At 53.7% G+C, this 21,681-nt stretch overlaps 1 protein-coding gene across 1 annotated transcript; it reads right to left on the reverse strand.

Moving 5' to 3' along the window:
* Nucleotides 1-501: 501 nt before the first annotated feature.
* Nucleotides 502-17,713, reverse strand: PPARD (peroxisome proliferator activated receptor delta). Its single transcript, XM_035893766.1, has 7 exons — nt 17,523-17,713; nt 6,541-6,775; nt 5,664-5,815; nt 4,814-4,952; nt 4,016-4,218; nt 3,253-3,703; nt 502-2,853 (listed from the first exon to the last, which is right to left on the reverse strand). The coding sequence occupies exons 2-7, from the start codon at nt 6,674-6,676 to the stop codon at nt 2,606-2,608; spliced, it is 1,329 nt and encodes a 442-aa protein (XP_035749659.1). The 5' UTR covers nt 6,677-6,775; nt 17,523-17,713; the 3' UTR covers nt 502-2,605.
* Between the last annotated feature and the right edge of the window lie 3,968 nt (nt 17,714-21,681).

A 21,681-nucleotide genomic window follows, 5' to 3' on the forward strand; every position in this document is an offset into this window, starting at 1 on the left:
GCTGCTCCCCGCCAACGCCGGGGTGGTCAGACCCGGCCAAGAGCTGAGCCCGGAGCCAGCACATGGCCGGGCTGTTCCTGAGCCCATCGTGGCCTATCTTGAGGTGGCTACCGGCCAGGCTCGGCTCATTGCCCAGCTTCACCCCGCAGCAAGGGCCACGGCGAAGATTTGGGGCAAGAAACGCTCGGCTCAGAGGCTGGGACCCTGCTCACGACCGGCTCTCGCTGCTTTTGGGTTTGATGGGGAAGGCCAGCAGGAAAACCACAGCATCTATGAGACCTGGGAACCGCAGAGATCCGGGAATCATGGCAAATCCCTGGGAATCACGGCAAATCCCTGGAAATCACAGCAAATCCAGCAAATCCCATCGCCTCTGCTGGAAAACCCTCCCAAGGGCAGCCCCCCGGGGCGGAGAGAAATCCCACAAAGAAAGGCTGGACGCTAAAAAGTTCTTAAATATTTAGTTCAGATTTATTTAAAGTCAAGTCAGTTTGTGGACACTATTTATATTATTAAAAACACTTGGAGGTTTGTACTTCTAGCAAAAATATACATTTCAGTTTGAGGGTTGTTACGCTGTCGAGGAGGGAAAAGCAAAAAGTTCCCCAGGTGATGAGCACGCAAGTCCTGTGTGCCGGCCGCGGCAGGGGATGCCACCGGGGCTTCGGGAAGGACAAATCCCCTGGGTGCCATCCAGCACACGCTGGTGCCTTCCCCAAGAGAGCTTCAAAGTGCTTTAGAAACGGTAATTCATAACACCCCTGCGAGGTAGGGAGGGGAAGGGGCTGGGTGGGCAGCGGGCAGGGAAACTGAGGCACGGGAAGGAGCCGGAGGGCGGCAGCAGGGGCAGGTTTGGGACCGGCCAGCCCTGTGACACGGAGGGGAAGCCCAGCGCTCTTCCCCTTTGGGTTTTAAAGGAATTATTGCACCAGGGAAACCTGCTACCCTGAAGAGGAGGCAAATAAAATAAAACCGACTGATTTGCTCCCACGACCCCTCCTTGGGAATATCAGTGTTTTAATAAGGCTGCTCAGGCCGCAGGGGACCATGAGCTGCAGACGGGTAAGCGCTGCTTCTTAGGTCAGACACCATCGCCCCGGGAGGGGACCGAGCCCTTCCCGGCTCCGTCCCCTCTCCCAGAGCCTGGGTGCCGCAGCCCCCCAGGCAGGGGTCCTGTCCCGGGCACAGGCAGCATCGTGGCGTTTCACTACAGCTGCGAGAAGTCGCGAGGTAAAGTCCCAGAAGGGTTCTGGGTTTAGGCAGACCCCAAAGCCTGGAGCTGTGCCCACACTCGGGACGCGGCAGAGGAGCGCAGGGCAGCTTCCCCGACCCGGCCATGCTCGCCGGGAAGCTCCTGCTCATTGTGAGCATCCCACCCTCTCCCCTCCCTTTTATAAATACTTGGCATTTATCCTGTGTTTTACAGCTGCAAAGCTCTTTGCAACCGATGCACTAATCAATCCTCCTGCTCCCCTCTGAGCAGAGAGCGGGTGACAATCCAGCTTCCTTTCAGAGAGGGGAAACTGAGGCAGGGCATTGGCAGGTCAATGCCCTTTCAGCATCATGAGTGATGGGGGCCGGCTGTGGCTTTGCTTTCCCCTTGGGTTGCTGAAGGCTTTGCTTGCTCTGGAGCTGTGCTGCTAGGGAGCCTCTGCTGCCCGCACTGCCCTGCCGGACCCCCAGAGCCCCCCGGGGCTTGGGAAGGGAGCTGCAGGACAAGCTGCAAGCCCTGCCACCTAAACCCCGACCAGTCCCATGCCTGCCCCTGGCCCTGCACAGAGCTTTTTGGTAACTCCTGTCTGCGCAGAAAAGCCTGGGGAAGCAAACAGATTCTGGCCTTTGCTCTGGAAGTGAATTTTTATGAGTCAAGCCCTTTCCCTCCCACCTCCCCATCCCTCCCTCTCTCATACTGAGGTGCCGAGGGGCAGGTTCCCTCTGAAACAGGGGTACCAGGAGCAAGGGCTCCCCCACGGCACTCAGGGGAAGACGGAGATCACACAGTCCCTCTGGGTGACAGGAACACACAGCGAGGCGGGGCTGCAGCTGAGGGTCTCTGCTAGGACAGCCCTACCCGTCTTCAAATATCTGGCTTTTCTTTGGGAAAGAGAGAAACATCCTTTCGTTACACTGTCCTAGACTTCACGGCTCAGGACTACGTCTTCGGAGTGCAATATAAGAAAGAAAATAAAGACACGCTGCAAGTGTTGTTGCTGGCCCTGCCGGATACCCGCACCGCGCTCAGGTCTCCTAACGACCAGAGCATCCCTAACCGTTCTCAAGCTGCTGCAGGAACCCCACCGTCCGGGCCATGTAAACCGGCCGCTCCAGAGGCCCCGGAGAGCAGCTGAAAAGCTGGGCCGAGGTAACGGAAACAGTAGCTTATGATTTGCCTTTGTAAATTTGTTAGTGTGTGTTAACGGAAGCCCTGGCCTAGCAGGTGGCGGCTGCAAAACCTTACGGCATCTTGCCCTATGTACCGTACGTCAGGGTCACGTAGAAAAGTTTCCAGTAGAAGAAATGGAAGACATGGGGAAAGGATTTCTTTGTTTTTGTACAAAGAGTCTCGATGGGAATCCATGGCTTCATTCTCATAAATAACAGGTCCTTAGTACATGTCCTTGTAGATCTCCTGCAGAAGCGGGTGCAGAGATGTCTCCGTCTCTGTCTTCTTGATCTTCTGCACCAGCTGGGCGTGCTCCGTCACCAGCTGCCGCAGGTCGGCCATCTTCTGCAGCAGCTTGGGGAAGAGGTACTGGGCATCCGGGTGGTTGGACTGCAGGTGAAACTCCAGCGCTCGCAGGATGTTGTCTTGGATCTCCTCCACCTGCTTCACGTTCATCAGGCCAGGACGGTCTGTGGAGAGGAAGCACGGTAGCTGCGGTGTTAGGGTGTAGCCCTCCAAAGCACATGCTCCTCCTGGGGAAAGGGAGACGGGGACCGTAACCCACCCACCGTGACTCCAACCTTGTCAACTAGACAAGGGGAGAAATGTGCCCTTGGACAACATATCCCACAGCAACGTATGAGAAGGAGATGCCAATTCTATGCTCCTTGTTCTTGGTCCAAGCTTGCTAGGCATCGCCGCCATGGAGAAGCTTTGGGTTTGGAACAGTTCAGTTCTTCTCTCGTCCCCGTAAGACACCCCTGGCTGATCTCAGGGCCAGCTGCAGCTCAGCTCCCCCAGCCCAGCCCCAACCACATCTAAGCATAGAAGTCTTCCCGAGATTCGCACAGCCAAGAGCGCCCGCTCACCTCCACACAGGATAATGGCAGCCACAAACAGAGACAGGTCACTGTCATCCAGCTCCAGCGCGTTGAATTTCACAGCAAACTCGAATTTGGGCTCCATGATCTCATTGAAGGGCTTGCGCAGGCTACGCAGGAACTCGCGGGTCACAAAGCCGTTCCCGTTGGCCACCAACAGCCCATCCTTGTTCATGATAGAGGCCAGCATGGCAAAGATGGCCTCGTGCACCCCGTACTTCAGCAGAGTCACTTGGTCATTCAAGTAGAGGCCTATGAAGCTGGGGATGCTCTTGGCAAACTCTGTGAGCTCCCGCACAGTCTCCACCGTGGTGCACTGGCAGCGGTAGAAGACGTGCACCCCGATCTCCTTGTAGGGGGGAATGCCATTCACCAGCTGTTTCCAGACCAGCCCCTTTTCTGCCTGCCACAAGGTGTCCATGTCGTGGATCACAAAAGGCTGCTTGACAAAGAAGTGAGTGGTTAGGAACCTGCTGCAAGGACTCGAGATACTGGCTCTGGCCAAGGACACTCGCATTTGTCTGCCTGTCAGTGCCCGGGCAATCTGCACCCACCCACAACAGCACAAGGCTGCAGAGCAATGGGAATTTTCCCAGCGAGGGGCAGGACGTGTGGAGCCCACCTGGCTGCAGCTGGGAACTGGTGCACATGGAACAGCTACAGCAGGAGGGAGATGTGCAGCGTCTCCCAGAGAACAGCCTCCCGTGTTCTTTCATGGCCAACCCCGCCTGTCCCGGGGGAGGAAACTTACTGGGGTGCTGCTGGCCTTCCCGGTCAAGATACCCCTCGCCTTCTTTTTGGTCATGTTGAAGTTTTTCAGGTAGGCATTGTAGATGTGCTTGGAGAAAGCTTTCAGGTCAGCCACCTGCGGGTTCTGGCAGCTGATCTCACTCGCCGTCAGCCCTGCCACCAGCTTCCTCTTCTCTGCCTCCGGCATGCGGCCGAAGCGGATTGCTGTCGGGGCGGGGGGGGAAACAGTGGGTCAGGACACTGGCGATGACCCCAAGAGATGTGTCCAGGGAGGCAGCAGCATGGCCTGCCACCACAGAGGTCTGCAACTATGCAACACGATGCTCCTCCAGGGCTGCAGCTCCTCTGGCATCACCACCTCCACGAAGCAGCCATTACTGCCCTTGCCAACACAACCTCACTCTAAGCTCCCCTCCCCACTCCTCTGGGTTCTCGCACGAACCCTGCTTCCCACATAAACACCGCTGCTTGGCCAGGAACAAGATGGTTACACCTGAAGTTTAAAAATCCCAGCACAGAAAAGCAATCTGCGTGTCCAGTTCCCTCTGGTTCAACCTGCAAGGGACAGCCACGTGCCAACAGCCAGCACGGTGGGAACATACAGCCCCTTCTCATACAGAAGAAGGGGATGAAGAGTCAAAGGTTCAAAGCATTGGGTTCAAAAGATGATCCCCTAGCAAGAAGAGAGCCACGGGATAAAGCAAGCTGCATACAGCCTGCCCGTGTGAACCCCTCACAGAAGGGCAGATGGCCCCGTGGCACCCGGCCGGCCAGGCCTGTGGACAGCGGTGACACTCACCGTTATGTGACATGCCCAGCGAGAGGCATTTCTGGAAGCGGCAGTACTGGCACTTGTTCCTGTTCTTCTTCTGAATCTTGCAGCTCCGCTCGCACTTCTCATATTCCAGCTTCATGCGAATCGTCCGGCGGAAGAAACCCTGCAGGCCGGTGGCATGGGGGGGGGCGGGCGCGGACGTGGAGCAGGGGGACAAGGGAACAGCAGTGTTAGCACCCGTGTCTTGGGGCCAGGCTGGTTTATTATCCCCAGGAACCTCGTGGAGGTTCAGCCAGGTGCAGACAAGCAGAGTCTCTCTCTCAAGGAGAGGTTGTGCGGTGGGAGAAGGTGTCTGCAGAGGAGGAACCGTGGAGGGCAGCCCAGGGTCCGGTGCCAGATACTGTGTGTGTGATACTGCAGGCAGCCAGCAGGGAGGGATGGAGGCACAAATTGCGGGCTGGCCCCAGCCTGCAGGAATGTCTGGCAGGCCCCAGGCGGGTAACGCAGCCCCGCTGGCATCTGCTGTATCCCAGGGGGATAAACACACAGCTCACTGCTGATCTGCAGCACAGAAAGCATCGTTAAAAGCAAAGCCAGGGTCCCTGTGGGGATATATGGATTTGCCTTACAAAATAAAGCATGATGGGGCAAATCTTGGGCCATACACACCTCGGCTGCCTCCCCCAGACAATATTTGTGTGCCTGCCCTCTACGCTCCACACCCTCTCGACAGGTTGCAAATTATTTTTTTTACAGTCACTCAACCCTGCATCCCCGCTTTGCTGCAAACCTGCTTGTTTGCAGAGATGGCATGCTGTGGGGTCTAATCTCTGCCTGGCATTGCTGAACCCAGCCCTCCCCCGGCTGTACGTACCTTGCAGCCCTCGCAGGCGTGCACGCCGTAGTGAAACCCCGAGGCTTTGTCTCCGCAGACCCTGCACTCCACGTTCAGTGCTCCCAAGGCTGCCTCCTCGCAGCCCACCTGCAGCTGGTCCGACAGGGAGGGAGAGGAGCTCTGCGAAAGGTCTGCAAATACACGAAGGGATACGTCCTTTTGTGTAGCAGCCGCAAGCCCAGCGTCGCGTCCGACTCCTCTAGCCATGGGGCTGACGAGGGATTTCCAGCTCTGTCCCAGCCTGCCACTGGCATTGCGTCTGGGCAGTTAACCTTGGAGATCAGGCACTGGCTGCAGGCAGATGCCATGCACAGAGCCAAAAGTGCCCCCCAGCGTGCCCAGCAGCTGAGAGACTCCACATCAATGCTGATTTCTTCCCTCTGGCATTCATGTCTAGGCAATGAAACCCAACCAGCAAATTTTATAATCCCCAGTTGGCAGGCGGCTGGCACAGGGCTGCCCAGCTGGAATGCCCGGGGCTCTGGAGGAGCCTCTTCAGCAGCAACAAGCCTTCTCCTCCAGCTCCTACAATCAGTTTGCACCGAGGACTTCATGAAGCAGCCAGGGAAGCGTTCTCGGGCATCCTGAGAGCCCATCCCATCTGGGGCACGATATTACCTGCCCGTCCTTTTAATTTTCATCTCCAAATCCACTGCCAATAGCTGTGCAGTGACCACAGAGGAAGAAATAAGCCACTCCGTAACTTAGCTCTTGATGTATTGTTTCACAAGGGGAAGAGATTAAAGCAAGACAAACTCCCCTCGTGGGCAGGTCCTCTGCTCTTTGCAGCTGAGCACGCTGCCCGGAGGATGCCTGGATGCTCCAGGGACAGACAAGCTCCTGTGGCTCCACTCACCTGTGTAGCTGCTCGAAGGCAGCGAGCTGTCTGGTCCTCCACTTGGGTCCGGGGGTCCGCTTGCCACCATCACTGCCTCTTCCTCTTCCTCCTCCTCTTCCCTGACCTCAGGTACTTCCTCCTGTAGTTGTTCCATAATTGATCACCCCTCAGTGCCAAGACTGCAATCCCTGTCATAGCTCTGGCATCATCCGCGTCTATCCGAGATGGACCCTACCAGGCTGTTCCTGCTAGCCTGCGGGACAGAGGGAGACACGCGTGGCGTCAGCTCGGAACGCAGAGCATCTCAGCAGCAGGGCAGTGCGTAACCGTGCCAGTCCTGCTCTGCTTTCTCTCCTTATCCAGGGAGACCAAGTAGAACCCGGGACCTTTTAAAGGTCACTTTGCACTCTGGTATAAACCCTCTGTAGGACTCAAGGAAGCAAAAGCTCACCGGAATCATATTTAAAGCCCAGCAGACAGAGCCCAGACCACAAATCAGCCCAGATGCCATCCAAGGACCTGGGCTGCCCAGCTTGCAAGTCCCATAGCAGAAACACTGCCTCAGACAACGTCCCCCAGAGCCGCTAGCACCCTGGGACGTCACGGTGGTAGCCAGCACAGGGGTCTGACAGAGCCAACACCACCAGAAGGATTAAGTTAGGGCTGGCTCCGTTCTCCATCCCCACCCAGCCAAGGCAGATCTTGGACTGAGGGCAGCGGCTGATCAGGGTGCAGCGGCTCCGTGCCCACGGGTGGGAGAAGCCAGGGGAGCAGGGCTCGGCGCAGCAGCAGGCAATGGCCGAAAGCCCCTGGCCTGTGCGAGCCATCTGCAAGATCGATGGCTTCCTGCCGGCCCCCGCACTCACGCTCCTTCCCGTTACAGCGCTGCCAGTTACAGCGTTGGTGTTTATTTTCACTCGTCGTGTTGTAACCAGCCCCGGCTCCTCTGCCAAGAGCCGCTGCGTTGAACGTGTTGCTGTTGCTCCGCGCAGCTGCTGGGCCGGGCTCAGCCACGGGGGCCAGCGGCGGCACGATCGCGGCAGACCGACCCCGCCACACGCTTCCGCTCCTTGTTTGCCTTAGTCCATCCCAAATAGCTCACAAAAAACTCAAGCCATGCAAGCGATGCATCGTCAGTAGCGTGACCGTCGCAGAGCCGTTCCCACCTCCCTCCTAACCACGACGGATCTCGCCCGAGTATCCAGCTCACACTGCAACAGTCCGGCGCTCGGTCACCTACAGCTCTTGATTCCTAAACTGACTGTTGCTTGAGTAATTAGTATCTCAAGCCCAGCCTACATAGAGTTGCATCCACTTCCTTAAAGGAGCTATTTTTAAGTGCAGAAACGTCCGTCAAAAAAGCCACTGAAATCCATCTTCCACCAGGGAAGTTGAACTGGTGCAGCACCTTCACCCTGCACTACAGCGAAGCGAGCCAGCTACTTGCAGGGGACTCATCCAAGGCCAACCCCCAAGCTATAGGATGGTCTGCGACCCATGCCCACGCCACAGCACAGGGCTTACTGGGGGAGGGCAGCAGTGACCCAGGACTCCCTGGGCTTGTTTCCCCCCCCCCGGCCCCGCAGCAGACCCTCATGCCCAGCACTTTGAATTTGAGCCACAGCCAGCTCCTTGGATTCGCTGGGAAGCCGTCGGCAACCGAGCAAGGTCAGAGCTCCCTGCAAGATCAAGAGAGTTGAGGGAGAGGACAAAACTTGCAAGCGGGAGGTTGAACGCAAACATGTCGCAAAGCCAGGACGCAAGTCACCCCCCGGAGCCGGTGCTGCACCAGAGCCTGGGTCTCCTGCGGGCGAGGGCGCTTTGCTTTTCCCCTCCACGCTGGGAATTCAGACTGCAGGATGGGTGACTTTGTTTCAAGGAGAGGTACGTTAGAGGCAACGAGCAAGCATGACTGCCCTGCTCTCCTCTACATCGGGAGCGGGCAGGGGGGTGCTTAGACAAGGGCAGAGCGCTCCCTTCCCGTGCCTCTGCAAGAGCACTAAGGGACCATTGAAGGGCTGTGTTATCCTTGGCCTCCTCTCACACATCCTGCACGGTGGGACATGGCACACAGGCAGGAAAACCTATTCATCAGAGATGGAGGGTAACGAGCTCGATCGTTTTGAGGGCTATATATAAATGAATGTACAAACATTAGGAAAACGCTTTTGCCTAGAACAGCAGTTAGTGGGGGAAGCTTGTGGCAGGAGAAACCAGTCTACAGTGGAAAATACATCCAGCAGCAGCTTAATGAGCTTCTTATTAGCTCTCCTTTGTCTCTGGCATCCAGCACGGGCCACTTGCTTTAAACTCAGTGTGGATGGAGCCTGCTCCTTCACCCCAGATGCCTCGTGGCATGTGGCCGTTGGAATAACATGGGCACATTCCTTCAGCTGCATCCCTGGCACGCTGTTCTGCATCTGCCAGGTCTGCTCAGGGCCGCGTACTCCTGGGGTGGCAGCAAGTTGGTGACACCCTCCTTGCTTCTCAAAATCCACCAAAGCAATCCCAAAACTGTGCTTGGAGTTGGTCTGGCTAGAGACGGGCGTGCAGCCCTGAGAAGGGGGAAAGCTAAGGGTGAGATGCACACAGACAGCAATGCTGGGCTCCAGCTAAGGCTCCCCCTGTGCACACAGGCATTACGGGAAGGATAGGGATTCACTCCCACCCTTTGAGAGTGGCTGGAGAGCCAGAGAAAGAAAAGCTTTTACCAGAATGCTCTGAATATATTGTTCTAATATCAATTTGCAGGCCAAGAGTACAGGGGCCTGGGCAGAGGGAAGCTGCGAGAGCTGTTTGCACACCTGCCTTTCCCTTCGCCATTCCCATTTTCTAAACAACGGAGATGGAGAGGAGGGGGAAAAAGGGATTGATTTCACTGGAGGGGGGGCTGCCCCCCCTGCCTTCGGCAGATGAAAGGCCAAGGCAGCCACAGCCCAGATGAAAGGCAGGGCAGGGGCCGTGCCTGCGCACCCTGGTGTGGAGCGAGCCAGCTTGGCAGGGCTCCTGGAGAGACGCGGACCCCCAGCCCTCCCCTCCGGGCCAGGGGCAGCAGCACGGCAGCACGCAGAGACTGCGGAGATTTGCCGAGGTTTCACACATGCTTCTCCATTCCCCTGCGAGCCTTGTGGTTCAGAGCGGGGTATCCTGGGAAGCTGGAGCTCCCCAGAGGTTTGTCCGAACCCCATCCCTCTGAGCCTGAGGAGGGACCTGCCCTGCCAGCACGGGGGATGGCTGTGTGGATGGCAGAGGATGGCCAAAGGGCCCATCTCAACTCCAGGACTTCTCCATCCGTTTGGCGCCTCCACATCCAGCTGCTGAGTGGGCAGACCCAGAGGAAGGGTAACTCGGTCTCTTCCCCTTGGCTACAAAGCCACCCGCCAGAGCACAGCCCACAAGCTTCGAGCTGCAGGGAGAAGGGCAGAGATTCCCGCCCGGCGTAGCCATCCCCTTTTTCTGTTCAGCAGCTGTCACAGGGCAGCGATGGAAAGAAGATGGAAACAAGGACGGGGACCACGAATTCCTTCCTAAGCTTCTCCAGAGAATCCGGCAAAGCTGCTTCCCTTCCTCTTCCCACAGGATGGGAATGAGCATCTCATGACTTGCTCTGCCCTTGCCTCAATCCCCATTCCAAGGAGCTTCAGTAACTCTGGCTGAGACAGCAGCCTTCCTCCCAGGAGCCGGCGGAGGGTGGGTTTGTTTGCTGGCTCCAGGCTTGGGCAGACGCCTGCTGGCTGCCCCGCTCCCACGCTGCAAACGGCACGGGCAACAGGTTTAGCTTTACTAGAAACAGGAGCTGGCATCTATGCCAAGCTAAACCGTATGGTGGGAATGGGGCGAAGACACATGGCACAATGAGAGGAGGAAAAAAAAAAAACAAAAACCAACAGGAACAACAGTTAAAAGGAGACAAATCTTCAGCATGGTCCCCCTGTGCGCAGGCAGTACTTCTCTGGAGCTGACCAAGATCCAAGCCTCCAGTTCATCAACCTGCAGCTTGTACCCTTTTGGCCTGAGAGCTCTTCATCGCCGATTAGCTGTAAACCTCAGGGCCAAGTTCAGAGAAGCAGAAGCCGACAAACCGGGAAGGAAGTGCCCCTTTTCCCACAGTCCATACGCAGAAGGGGTGGTGGGACGGATGTGATGGCGAAGCCCAGTTTCTCACCAGTGTTCAAGTCCCGCACGCAAAGTGTCACAAGAAGGGGACGTGTGTTTCAACACAGACGCCCGGGTGCTGGCAGCCAGACAGCCGCAAATCAGAGCGAGGAAGTACTTGTAATTAGAAGGACCTCATCTTTAAACCAGGTGTAGTTTCACTGGAGGTGAGCTCAAACAAGAGGTAACTTGGGTGTGCTCATGGGGTGGATAGAGGACACCCGCCCCCACCTCCCTCCAGGAGAACATACATTTGTTTCCAATATATTTATACAGATGGGATTGACCAAGCGCCTGTTGCAGTCTGGAGCGTCACCCCATGAGATTCCTCCCTGGAAGACGGGAGTTTCCAGGCAAAGCAAAGTGCCAATAAAAGGTCCAAACCTCCCAAGGGCCAAATCACAGAGTTGATCCGCTCAGAGTGGTTGTTCGAAGTTACTGTAAAAGAGGTCACCAGGAATTGCGAAAGGAAACCAATTTACCGTGGGAGCACTTCTGGCTTGTGTTTTTATTCCTCTGGACAAAAATATTAGCCAAAGTCACAGCCAACAGAAGTGAATCCTTTTGGAAGGGGTGAGGGGAGAACTCGGCCCTCTGTACAGCAGCGCTCTGCGACGTGCAGCACATACTGAATCCACAAACAAAAACTGAACTGAATCCATTAAAAAAATGTGATTGCTGCTTGTTGCCCGCCGTCTGCAGATGTCCCTTGGGTTGTGTCACCACTTCCAACATCTGCTGATCAAGTACCAGTTTTTGTTCCTCCTCCGACACGTCAGCTACTACTAATAAAAGCCAAGTAAAAGCTAAGCAGATGCTGCAATACAGGAAAGGTAACTAAGTGCACAAAACAGGAGAGACAAACACTGAAAACATGTTTGTTTTTGTTCCTGAAAGATCGACACACCCACTAATTAGTTAATGAGATCTCAGCAGCACTTACTACCCAAGTGCTTCCTCCTTTACTCAAAGTCTTGGCCTCAAGGCAGGCTACACGCAGAAATAAACTACTAGAGCTAGCAAGGAAGAGCCCTTCCCGGCAGCCCTGGCCAGCGCTGACACTCAGGGCCAGATTTTTCCCCTTGAAGCATCTGCTCGGACATTATACCACGTCCCAGTCTGGTCCCGTGATCTCCTCTCCAACGCTGCTCTGTGCAGGCTGTCTGCGTTTCACCAAGTACAAGCCCAGCTGACTAAGCAGCAGGGTGCTGCCAGAGCTGCTATTACCGTGTTGCTGCTAATTACTCAGGAACATGTGACAGAAGGTGCAGGAGATTCCCTCGCTTGCCTTGAGCAGACAGGCTTGCCAAAATGAATCACAGATCTACCGCATGTTTTAACTCACCCACTTCCTGGACACTGAGGACGGGGGGAAGAAGTTAAAAAGGTTACAAAACTTGCTGGATTATTCTCTTTTTGCACCACAGTCGATGCTGTTCCCCAAACCAGGTCATGGTATTTTGTTCCAAAAGGAACTTTCTGCTTTCTCGCCTGTGCTGGGTTTCTTCAGAGAGCAAGAGGTATTGCAGAAACAGAAGCAAACCAGACTTTGGGCGATGAACTCACGACCACATGCAAAAGGAGGGTCTGCCAGGCTGCTCTGCTCTTTCAAGTCATCCTCCAGGAGCTGCAGACGTCCCTGGCTCCAGCAGCTCCAAGCACGCATCGGATGTGCTCCAAACTCTTGAGATGGCAGATACTGGGAGAGGGTTAATGCTTCTAGAGGAATCATCCCTATACCATTCCAGTGGAGGGACTCCCTGCCCTCTTCAGCCTCTGATGAGCTGGGTTCCACAGCGACCTTTTGCAGAAGAGGTAACAGCGGGGCGGGCGGGGAAGAGCTGAGCAGTTGGTAGCTCTTACGTGAAGTCCTGCTTCATGACCTTCAGCAAAGCCTGTCAACCCCCATACCTCCAATTCCTCCATCATCAAAAAGAAAAAAAAAAACCTCCTACCAACCCCCCCAAAAAACAAACCCAGCCCTTTTACAGCACTTCCTTCCTGATCCTTTCCTTGCTGCATGAGCTCAGAGAGACGGCATGTTTTGGAAGCGCAGAGGAATACATCGGTGCCAAGCGTCATTGTTTATTCCTGTGTTGCAGATTTTGACACCTGTTTGCAGTCACGCTCACAAGCCTGGCCTCCCCGACACCAGGTCAGCACACCACGCTGCTTGTGACCATCTTCTCCCTCCGTACATTCCTATACAAAGAGTTTCCAGGATTATTTTCAGTAAATAAACCGGCACGTCCCATCCTGGCAATTGCTGACTGTTATTTGTGTTTTTGCTGTCAACTCAGGACAGCCCGGAGCACCCAGGGGCAGGAGGGGCACGTGGGTCTGACCTGCTGCAACGGGGACCACAGCCAGGGAACAAGCAGGTACCAGTAAGGTGACACCACTGGGGCTTCTCAGAGCTGGAAACGGCGCAGGAGCATTGCCATTTGAGAAGATCATTAAGTCTGGTAAGGAGAGAGGATCATCCCCACCGCACCCCAGGGTGCAGCAGAGATGGCTGCAAAGCCATGGCAATGGTTTGGGAACACGGGTGCAAGCCTGGCATACACACTGCTGGGAGAGAGGCACAGAGCGGCTTGCACGGCGCTGCAGAGATGGTTATGTGTCCCCAGGGGACTCTGAGCCCACAGAAGCCACCCACCGCCCAGCCTGGCATCTCCTATTTATGCTCCTCCAGCAGCCTCTGCTGCTGCCCCACAAGTGCCAGCTTTCCCATCCCTGCTTCTTTTCCACAAGTGCCAGAGAAGCCGCCTGAGATGCATTCCCCTTGCCTTTAACGTCCCGAAGGCGAGGAGCTCGGTGGCTCAGAGAACCCACCAAACCACTGTAAGCTGATGCTTTCTTTCCAAAACTCCCCAAATCCTCCTGCATGTTAACTCCAGGGCACTCGGTTTGCTTAAGGACCCCTTGTCCTCCCAAACCTGAACAGGACACGTGGAAGGATCTGGTTTCAGGAACATCAGTAATTATAGAACAAGGCAGCCGAGGGAGGAGCTCATGGGAACAGCAACACTTCCCAAGGCAAACGGAGGGCACAGGGCGTTACAGGCTCAGAGCAACATTTAAATGGAAAACCAGGAAAGGCACAAGTGGAACAAGCTGTCACTGCGGACAGCAACACCGCTGGCAGCGAGCACGGCCGTCATTTGGCAGCGCTGCGCACACCAGGACACATCTTAGTTTTCCCAAAAGCCTCAGTGTGTCACTGGGACACCAGCAAGCGTCCACCCCTGCTTTGGATGTGGCAATCAGCTCCCCAGAAAAAGCGATGAGGGGCAGGAAAGCAGCACAGGCCAACGCATCGCTCTGGATCATACGCATGTGCGTGCAGCCTGGCCGTCTGGAGCCAAACACCCAGCAGGCCAGGAAGTTTTACTGCTAGGCTGCCAGTGCTCCCAGATCCAGGAAAATGCCCACAGAAAACAGTAGCAAGCCTCCTCCTCTTTGCAGTGACTGAGATTTTATACCCCATGGGCTAACCAGGGGGGAAAAAAAAAAAAAAATAAAATCCACCAGCTGGTAAGCTTTGTTATGCTTACACTTGGACTCCCAGAAAAGTGCTACCGGTTTTGTAGACCTTAGCAAAATATCCTGGGCACCAGCCACGCCGCTCTGATCCCAGGACGCAGCTGACAGTGAGCGATTATGCCCAGGCACAAGTTCAGATGATTCAGCAGGGCCTGGGAACGCAGGCACCGAAACGGTCAGAACAAATCACCGTGTTCGCTGCAGCTCCATTTCAACCACAGAGCCAGAGAAGAGAGGGAGTCTGAGTTAAACCGCATACCTCTCGGTATGGAAAACTCCGGAGAACATTACAATAACTTTGTTACACAAACCAGTACAACACCCTCTTAGGGAACCAGAGGGGAAGGATGTTCCCTTACTATTTTTGGCCACATTCACCCAGCAAGAGCTGACTGGAGAGACAGAGGTTTCCCAGTGTTTTCAGCAGCGATACGAGCAGCGATCAGGTCGGTGTGATCCTGCCAAGGCTCCCCTGCCAATTAGAGGATCGCAGTGTGCTCTGACCATTTGGATTTCTGCCTCAGCCCCTAGAAAACAAAATGCTTGAGCGAAGCATTAGCACCTTTCATAACATCCTCACATCTTTGGCACCGTCCTGGGGGTACGGAGAGAGCAGCAGAGGTACACAGCGAGCCAACGCTGCTGAGAGCTCAGAGGGCTCCACCAGCTCCAGCCCCCAGCTCACGCTCACCGGTGACCCTTTTCCAGAGATTCCCAAGTCCCACAACATAACGCCTACCCCACGGACACGAGAACCCATGCATTTTTTGCAGAGATGTGGGTCTCTGACCATCTGCCCTCGCAGGGTTAACAGCTTTCAAGGTCCAACAGCTCACTTAAAGGTGAAAAGCAGATTTGGGCATTTTCAGAAATATTCCAGATTTGCATTAAGATGAAATCAAGAGTGGCATTAAAAAAAAAGTTCATAAAAAGTCAGGCAGGATACAGATTTGAGCTTAGGTTCCCATCACCGAGGTGACTGCACAAACCACTGCTTATTTTGAAGCCATCTCACCCGTCCTCTCTTCAGCCAGACAAAGCCTTTCCTAAGGGTACAGCCATTAGGTAGCAGCATGTTTCATAGTAAAGTTTGTCTTAACAGACCATCAAAGAAGTGCTTCCCTATCAGGTCAGGTAGGAAAGCCCATCTGCCCTTTTAAACCACCAGAACTGTTCCCTGTCTCCATCCCACATCTCTATTACGCGGGTGAATGTGCATGTTCTGGTTTTTGCTGTTCCAAGTTCCAGTTCCCAGGCCAGGGCAAACCAGAAAATGCATGAGGGCAACGATTCTGGTTAGCAGGGACATTACCTGGTTGTTGCTATTCACAAGCCTCAGAGATGTGCTCTGGCTTGACCCAGCACCACGAGAAACATTTGCTTTTCTGGATTGTGCTTTCATCCTGGCACCTCCACCCTGGTCAGGATTCCGCTGCAAACCACAGCCTCCACAAACCCCACACTTTCGAGCAGAACCTGTCCACGGGGATCCCCAGGGAAGCACCCTGACAGAGACACACACGTCTGAGCCCTTTGCAAAGCCAGTTTGAAAGACCTGACCCAAATGATCTCAGAGGTTCACAAACTCTTCGCTGAGACTTGGAGGACACAGACATTTCGCAGACGCTATGATCACAGCAGTGAATATTACAGCATTTCAAGAAGTCATCTTGAAACCAAGATACATCTCGAGTCAGTTCTGCTCTGAAGCCTTCTTGCAATCCAGCAGGACTCCAGTGATCATCCCAAAACATTATTTTGGGGAAGATGCATTTTACAATCTCCTTGACCAAAAGGCTTCATATTGGCATCAATTGTTCCACTCTAACCCCTGCTTTGGCAAAGTCATTTCCTAGGCGTTCAATGCAACCGCATTTCAGAGTATAAAATTAAAAAAAAATTTGTTCTATAGAAAAATCCTATTTGTACTCACTATGGAAATCACTTCTGCTTGTCTAGACTTTCCCAGGGTCTCCAAGACTACCACAGCGTTGATAAGCAGTATATATCCGAACACCAGCACTTCTAGAAAAGCAGAGATTGCTCTGCAGCACCTGATGAGACAGCAGCTGCACAGCCTGACAGACCTGTGGGTATCAGCAAGGGAGCCAATACAAATCACAAAATAAACCCACATCTCTAAAACGTCAGAGTCAGGGCAAGCCAGGCTGGGTTCTGGCAGCAAATGACCTTTCAGGAATAAGCACTGTAACATCATCTCATGCAATTAAAAAATCATTTGCGTGTCAGGTCCCGCTGTACGAAGGAGCCCATGAGTCTCCTGTTGTGCTAATTTCTTGGTCCCTAAGAACATTTGCAGATTTCCCGTTCATAATTCAACAGCCACAGATGAGAGATTCCCCGAAAGGCAATAAGATGTACTGTACAAAAATACATATTTGTCAACAGGCAACAGGCTAGGGAGACGGAGACCATTAACATCAGTAAGCAATTCTGTACAACAATGCTCTTCTGATCAGCAAAGCCTCATGTGGCTCATTACAAAATCCCCCCCGCGCGCTGCGAAGATCCTTGGAAGCCCATGTCTCGAATGCCAGAACAGAGACAGCACAACAGTTGCATGCACTTGACACAGAAAACCACATCTCTGTCCAGCTAAACACCTCAGGCGTGTGTTGCGGCAAAAAATAAATCCACCCCCTACGCGCAGACAACCACGGCACCGTTAGAAGCTACGTGGGTGCAGGGCGACGGCAGCGAAGGCTTTTGGGCATCGCTTGAGGAGTCTGCAGACAAGACAATGTACCCCCCGGCCGTGCTGACCACCTCCTCAAAACCCCTGCCCCAGCTCAGCTGTAACCTGCTCAGCTTCGTCCGAGTAAGGCAGTTACACAGCGACGGAGGGTATCGGTACTGCTGCCAGACCACGTGTCCGGATCGTTAGATGATTGTTTACCCAAGTATGGGCCCTGATCTCACGTGCCCTCCCCAGTCTAGAAGAGCCAATTTCAGTTGTAAAACAAAATAATCAGTGAAATAATAAAATAGTATGTTCCTGCACTTTGAAAGTAACAGTCGGCTTAGAAGAACAGGATCGGACCACGATACTCACAGCATACTCCTAAGCATAATCCCTAAAGATTGTATTTAGAAACTGAACAAAAACAAGGCACAGAATTTAAATTTTAAAAATTTAAGGAAGTATAAGCGCATGGACAAAAGTGAAACTTGCTGAAAGCAAGCCACACTTCCTAGGATCTACCCTATCCCAAGTTTTTAAAAACATATGTGGGATAAGTGCTTTGGTGGATTGCCCGTGTGCGAAAGGGAAGGGTTACCTCTCCGGAGCGGCTGTCCCTGTCTGCCTGTCGCCGAAAGCCACCGTTCAGTTACCATGTCAGCGTGAAGAGCCGAAAACTGAAGTAGTCTGCAAGAGAACACAATGCAAATTTCCACGGCTGTGCTGAAGGCCAGATATTTATGCCGCTGGGAGAACTGGGCTGGATCCAGCGACAGCTCTGAAATTTAAACACACACTCCCTCTACCGCATGCTGAAACCACAGGCTGGGGTGACTCCCTGCGCGCCGCAGGGGGGGACGGCCGCCGTGGGCAATCGCAGCCGTCTGCCCCGGGCTCTGGACCGGGAGGTAGAGCAAACCCCCGGGTGTCCCAACGGAGACGGCCCCGACCCCTCACCAGGCTCTGAGCATCAGGATGTCACCTTTGCCTTATGTCACCCACAGCCAGAGGCTGACGACCCTGTAACCAGGGTGATGGAATCAACCAACCATGGATGCTGCTATACTTCTCATACAGCCCTATCCTACTGGACAAGAAGTCTGGGAACACTGAGTATATGAATCAGTGTATTCTTTGATCTGTATTTTAGTCTCTAGGTAATCATTAATGCAAATGAAACAATAGACACTGTGTTTCTGTCAGAAGAGGATGATGGAGTGCAATTTCACATAGTGGACTGAGAACACTGGCCAGGACTGCCAAGACGAAGAGCCGAGTAGGTAAAGGTAATTCCGGCAGGGGGAGATCACGACCACTGACTCAGGACCACCTACCCAAGCGATACCACCTACTCAAAGAGAACGATGGAAAAGGACAACTGAGCCTGTGCAATCATTCACCTGTGAAGCGAGCAAATTTGTACCAAAGAGTAACATTGAATACATATGAATAAAATAAATACGTGTATACTTGATCTATATAAATCATATGGAAAAGGTGTAAGGCATGCACATTAGGTGGAGCGATCCCCCAGGCATCCAGTACCGTGCATGAAGAATGCTTGCCTTTTAACATGACAGTGGTAACAAGGTTTATTCCAAATTTCGGTGACAACTGCGAGCTCTTATGACAATGCACAAAGTTGATGCTCAAAAGAAGTCTGCAGTGGCCATAAGGTGGCTTGTTTACTCAGCTTGCTTAATCCACCTTAAAGGGGCTGCCAGAAAGTGACTGCAACTTTAATGAACTTCCCTCTCGGGTGGTTGAAACTTAAGGATTCGACAGAGTTCATTCACTCTTCTTGGTTTTCCTGATAACTTTGCAAATAGCCTGGTATGAATTTCAGGCTCAGGAGAGCAGTAAGAGACCCAACGCTAGAAAAAAAATTGGCTTATGAGGCTTTGAACTAGAGGACTTAAGAGAAAATATGTTCTATTTTTAGACACAGTTATGCAGACTAACTGGACTAACATATTAAACAAAGATGTGAACATGATGCTACTTGAACCCGTGTACCCTCCCTGATACTACCCCCGGCTTAGCTGCTCCTCCCACCCCAACGGAAAAGCCCCGTTTCGTATTGCTACCTCCAACACGGGATGACTTGCAAGGCAGCTGAGCGGCAGCAATAAACTCGGCATCGCCAGCCCCCTGCCGAGAGGGCCAGCACGGCAGGCAAGCCGGCAAGTTCAGGGCAGAGAGTGAATCCCACCCAGTGCCGCCCGCCCTCCTGCACCTCCTGGGTCTGACACGGCACTGGGAGCTGCAGCTGCTCAGAAGAGGATGAAAAAAGAAAGCAAATCTCCTGCCCCAAAAGCCGATGCTCCTGGCACGCTAGCATGAGTGTGGAGGGTGTTTCCTCCGCTGCTGAGCAGCCCAGGTACATCCAGGGGAGGGCACGAGTGTGAGATCCAAAAAACCAACCCCAGTCCCTTGCATTGGAGCATCATTCACATCAGGATCGCGCTCTCTTGAGGTCAGCGATATAAAAATCACAGCCCCCCCCTCGAAGAAAGCCATTGCCCTCGGCAGAGGGGCTGAGACACGAGCGGAGACAAGCCTGCCTGAAGGTCAGCTGGCGAGGGAAGGAGCACAGATCCAGCGTCCAGCCCTCCGCTTTAGTGGGGGCCATAAAACTGCACAGAGTAACTTCACTTTCACAGCAGGACGTTAAAGATACAGCAGGTTTCTCATCCCCTCCCTCCCAAAACAGAAGGTAGTTTTTCTAAACACCCCAAAGTTTTTCTTTAACCTTCCTGATGAGGAACGACAATAAAGTCATTACAACCCTAGCGGCACATTAGGAGCGGGCTTTCTTCATCTCCACCAGCAATAAAGCCCGTCCCTGATTCAGTAACAAAGCATATCGTCGGCACTGTCAACGAGGGCATGAATCACACCCCGAGGAGCGCACAAATCACACCCTGAGCTCTCTCCCATCGCAGATCAGAGTGCTTTGCTGCTGCCAGAGATCAGAGAATTAAAACTGAATTACTGGCTCACCTCGTCCTGCTCGCAGCTAAATGCCAGGGCATGCCCCACCGCCATCGCACACAAGGCGATGCTTGCACCAGCTCAGCAGGGCACGGAGGGAACCTGCCAGCACATCCCTCCTGAAAGCTTCCTCTTCCTGACACATGATCATGATAAGTCAGGGAGAAAACTCCCACCTCAGCACAGCCTGGAGCATGTTTGTACCAGGAGGGGAAAGGGATTCTCTGCTGAAGGCAGCAAGGGAGCTCGCACAAAGAGATGGCAAGAGGACGGCCAAGCAGAGCAGAAATGAGAAATAGGACATGGGCTGCTTCAACCAGCAGGTCACCAGTTCAAGAGATGAACGTTGCTACTGGCCTTGGGACTCCGATTTATGGGGTGGCCACAGCTGCACCCTCTTTCCATGCTCAGATCCCTCTGCATCGCCATGATGGACGTTGCCAGGGCCCTCCAGCACGTCCAAAGCTTGCTTGCCTCTCTGCCCACCCACGGCCCCTTCACAGGGGCTTTCCCAACATGTGGGGGCTCAACAGACCAATTCCTTCTCACAAGCGTGACCATCCCTCATGTGCAAGAGGCCTCCCAGTGCAGCTGCTGAAGGGGAAGGTGGCCAAGGCTGAGATAAGTTACACCGCGACGCTGTTTGAAGCCACGCAGGTACAATACAGCCGATGACAGATGCTTTGGGAAAAGCATGGATGGAACCATCACAGAGGGTGTGTATTCTCTCCTGCTCCATGGACAAGCTGCATCTTCAGCCGCTTTTCCTCTCCGTGCCTTGATTTTCCATCCCGGGACTCTAAAACACACCTACCTAGTAAATAAGGTTTGAACCTTAATTCATTGGTTTTGTAAATAGGTTGGAGACTCTTGGCTCACAGACAAATAGAGCTGTTAAAGATCACTTGAGGTGGAGTCAGCGGCGCACAAACTCTTGGAAGTACAGCGAGGCCAGGAGGCCTTTTGACCACACGAGAAAGGGGAGGTCAAAACTCATCTGGAGAGGAACAGTTCAATGTAACAACAGGATCCTTGTTGGTTATAACAACAGAGCTCAGAGCTAGCCAAGGAGGAAGGAAAAAACGCAACAGGTTGGTAGAACAAAACAAAGGAGAGAAGCAGGAGGGGAAAGAAAACTAGGACTCTTGCTTCAAGGTCCTGTCACCTACTTCTGCATGCTCCTTTACCTTTCACCTGGGATTTTTTACAGGCGCTTTTAAAGCTAATTAAGAGTTACACTCAGCCCAACCAGCATGCAGGTAGCACCTTCCTGCATTCACCTGCGAGCGTTCGCAGCGTGGGACAAGTGACCTCGTGCAGGACTCTCAAGTGCTTTAGAGCCACTATTTAATAAACGCGGCACTACCCCTACTTTATAGGTGGAAAAAGCACAGCACAAAAAGTAAACATCTTTTATCTGGGATCTCAGGGAAAGCAGGAGCAGAATGTGGAGATCAGAAAAGGGCTCGGATCCTTTCTCCTCGAGCAACCCCTCACCCCAATGCACCACTGATGGACCATCCTGACCCTCTTGCTTCTCCTCCTTCCAGCCCAGACCCCAGCAGTGCCCCTCACTGGTACCCTAAAGCCACAGGACAGTTCCCCCTCTGCCATCCCACCCCTGGGAGAGAAGAAAGGCAGGCTGCCCCCCCACCAGCCTCCCCCCTTTGAGCCACGTCCCATCCTCCATCTTCCCTGATTTCCCAAGCAGGAACAAGAGCCTGCACCCTAAAGTCACCGACATGTCCCTGACCTCCCTGCCC

Source organism: Egretta garzetta, unplaced genomic scaffold, assembly GCF_000687185.1.
Source record: "Egretta garzetta isolate BGI_Z169 unplaced genomic scaffold, ASM68718v1 scaffold105, whole genome shotgun sequence".
Classification (NCBI taxonomy): Eukaryota; Metazoa; Chordata; class Aves; order Pelecaniformes; family Ardeidae; genus Egretta; species Egretta garzetta.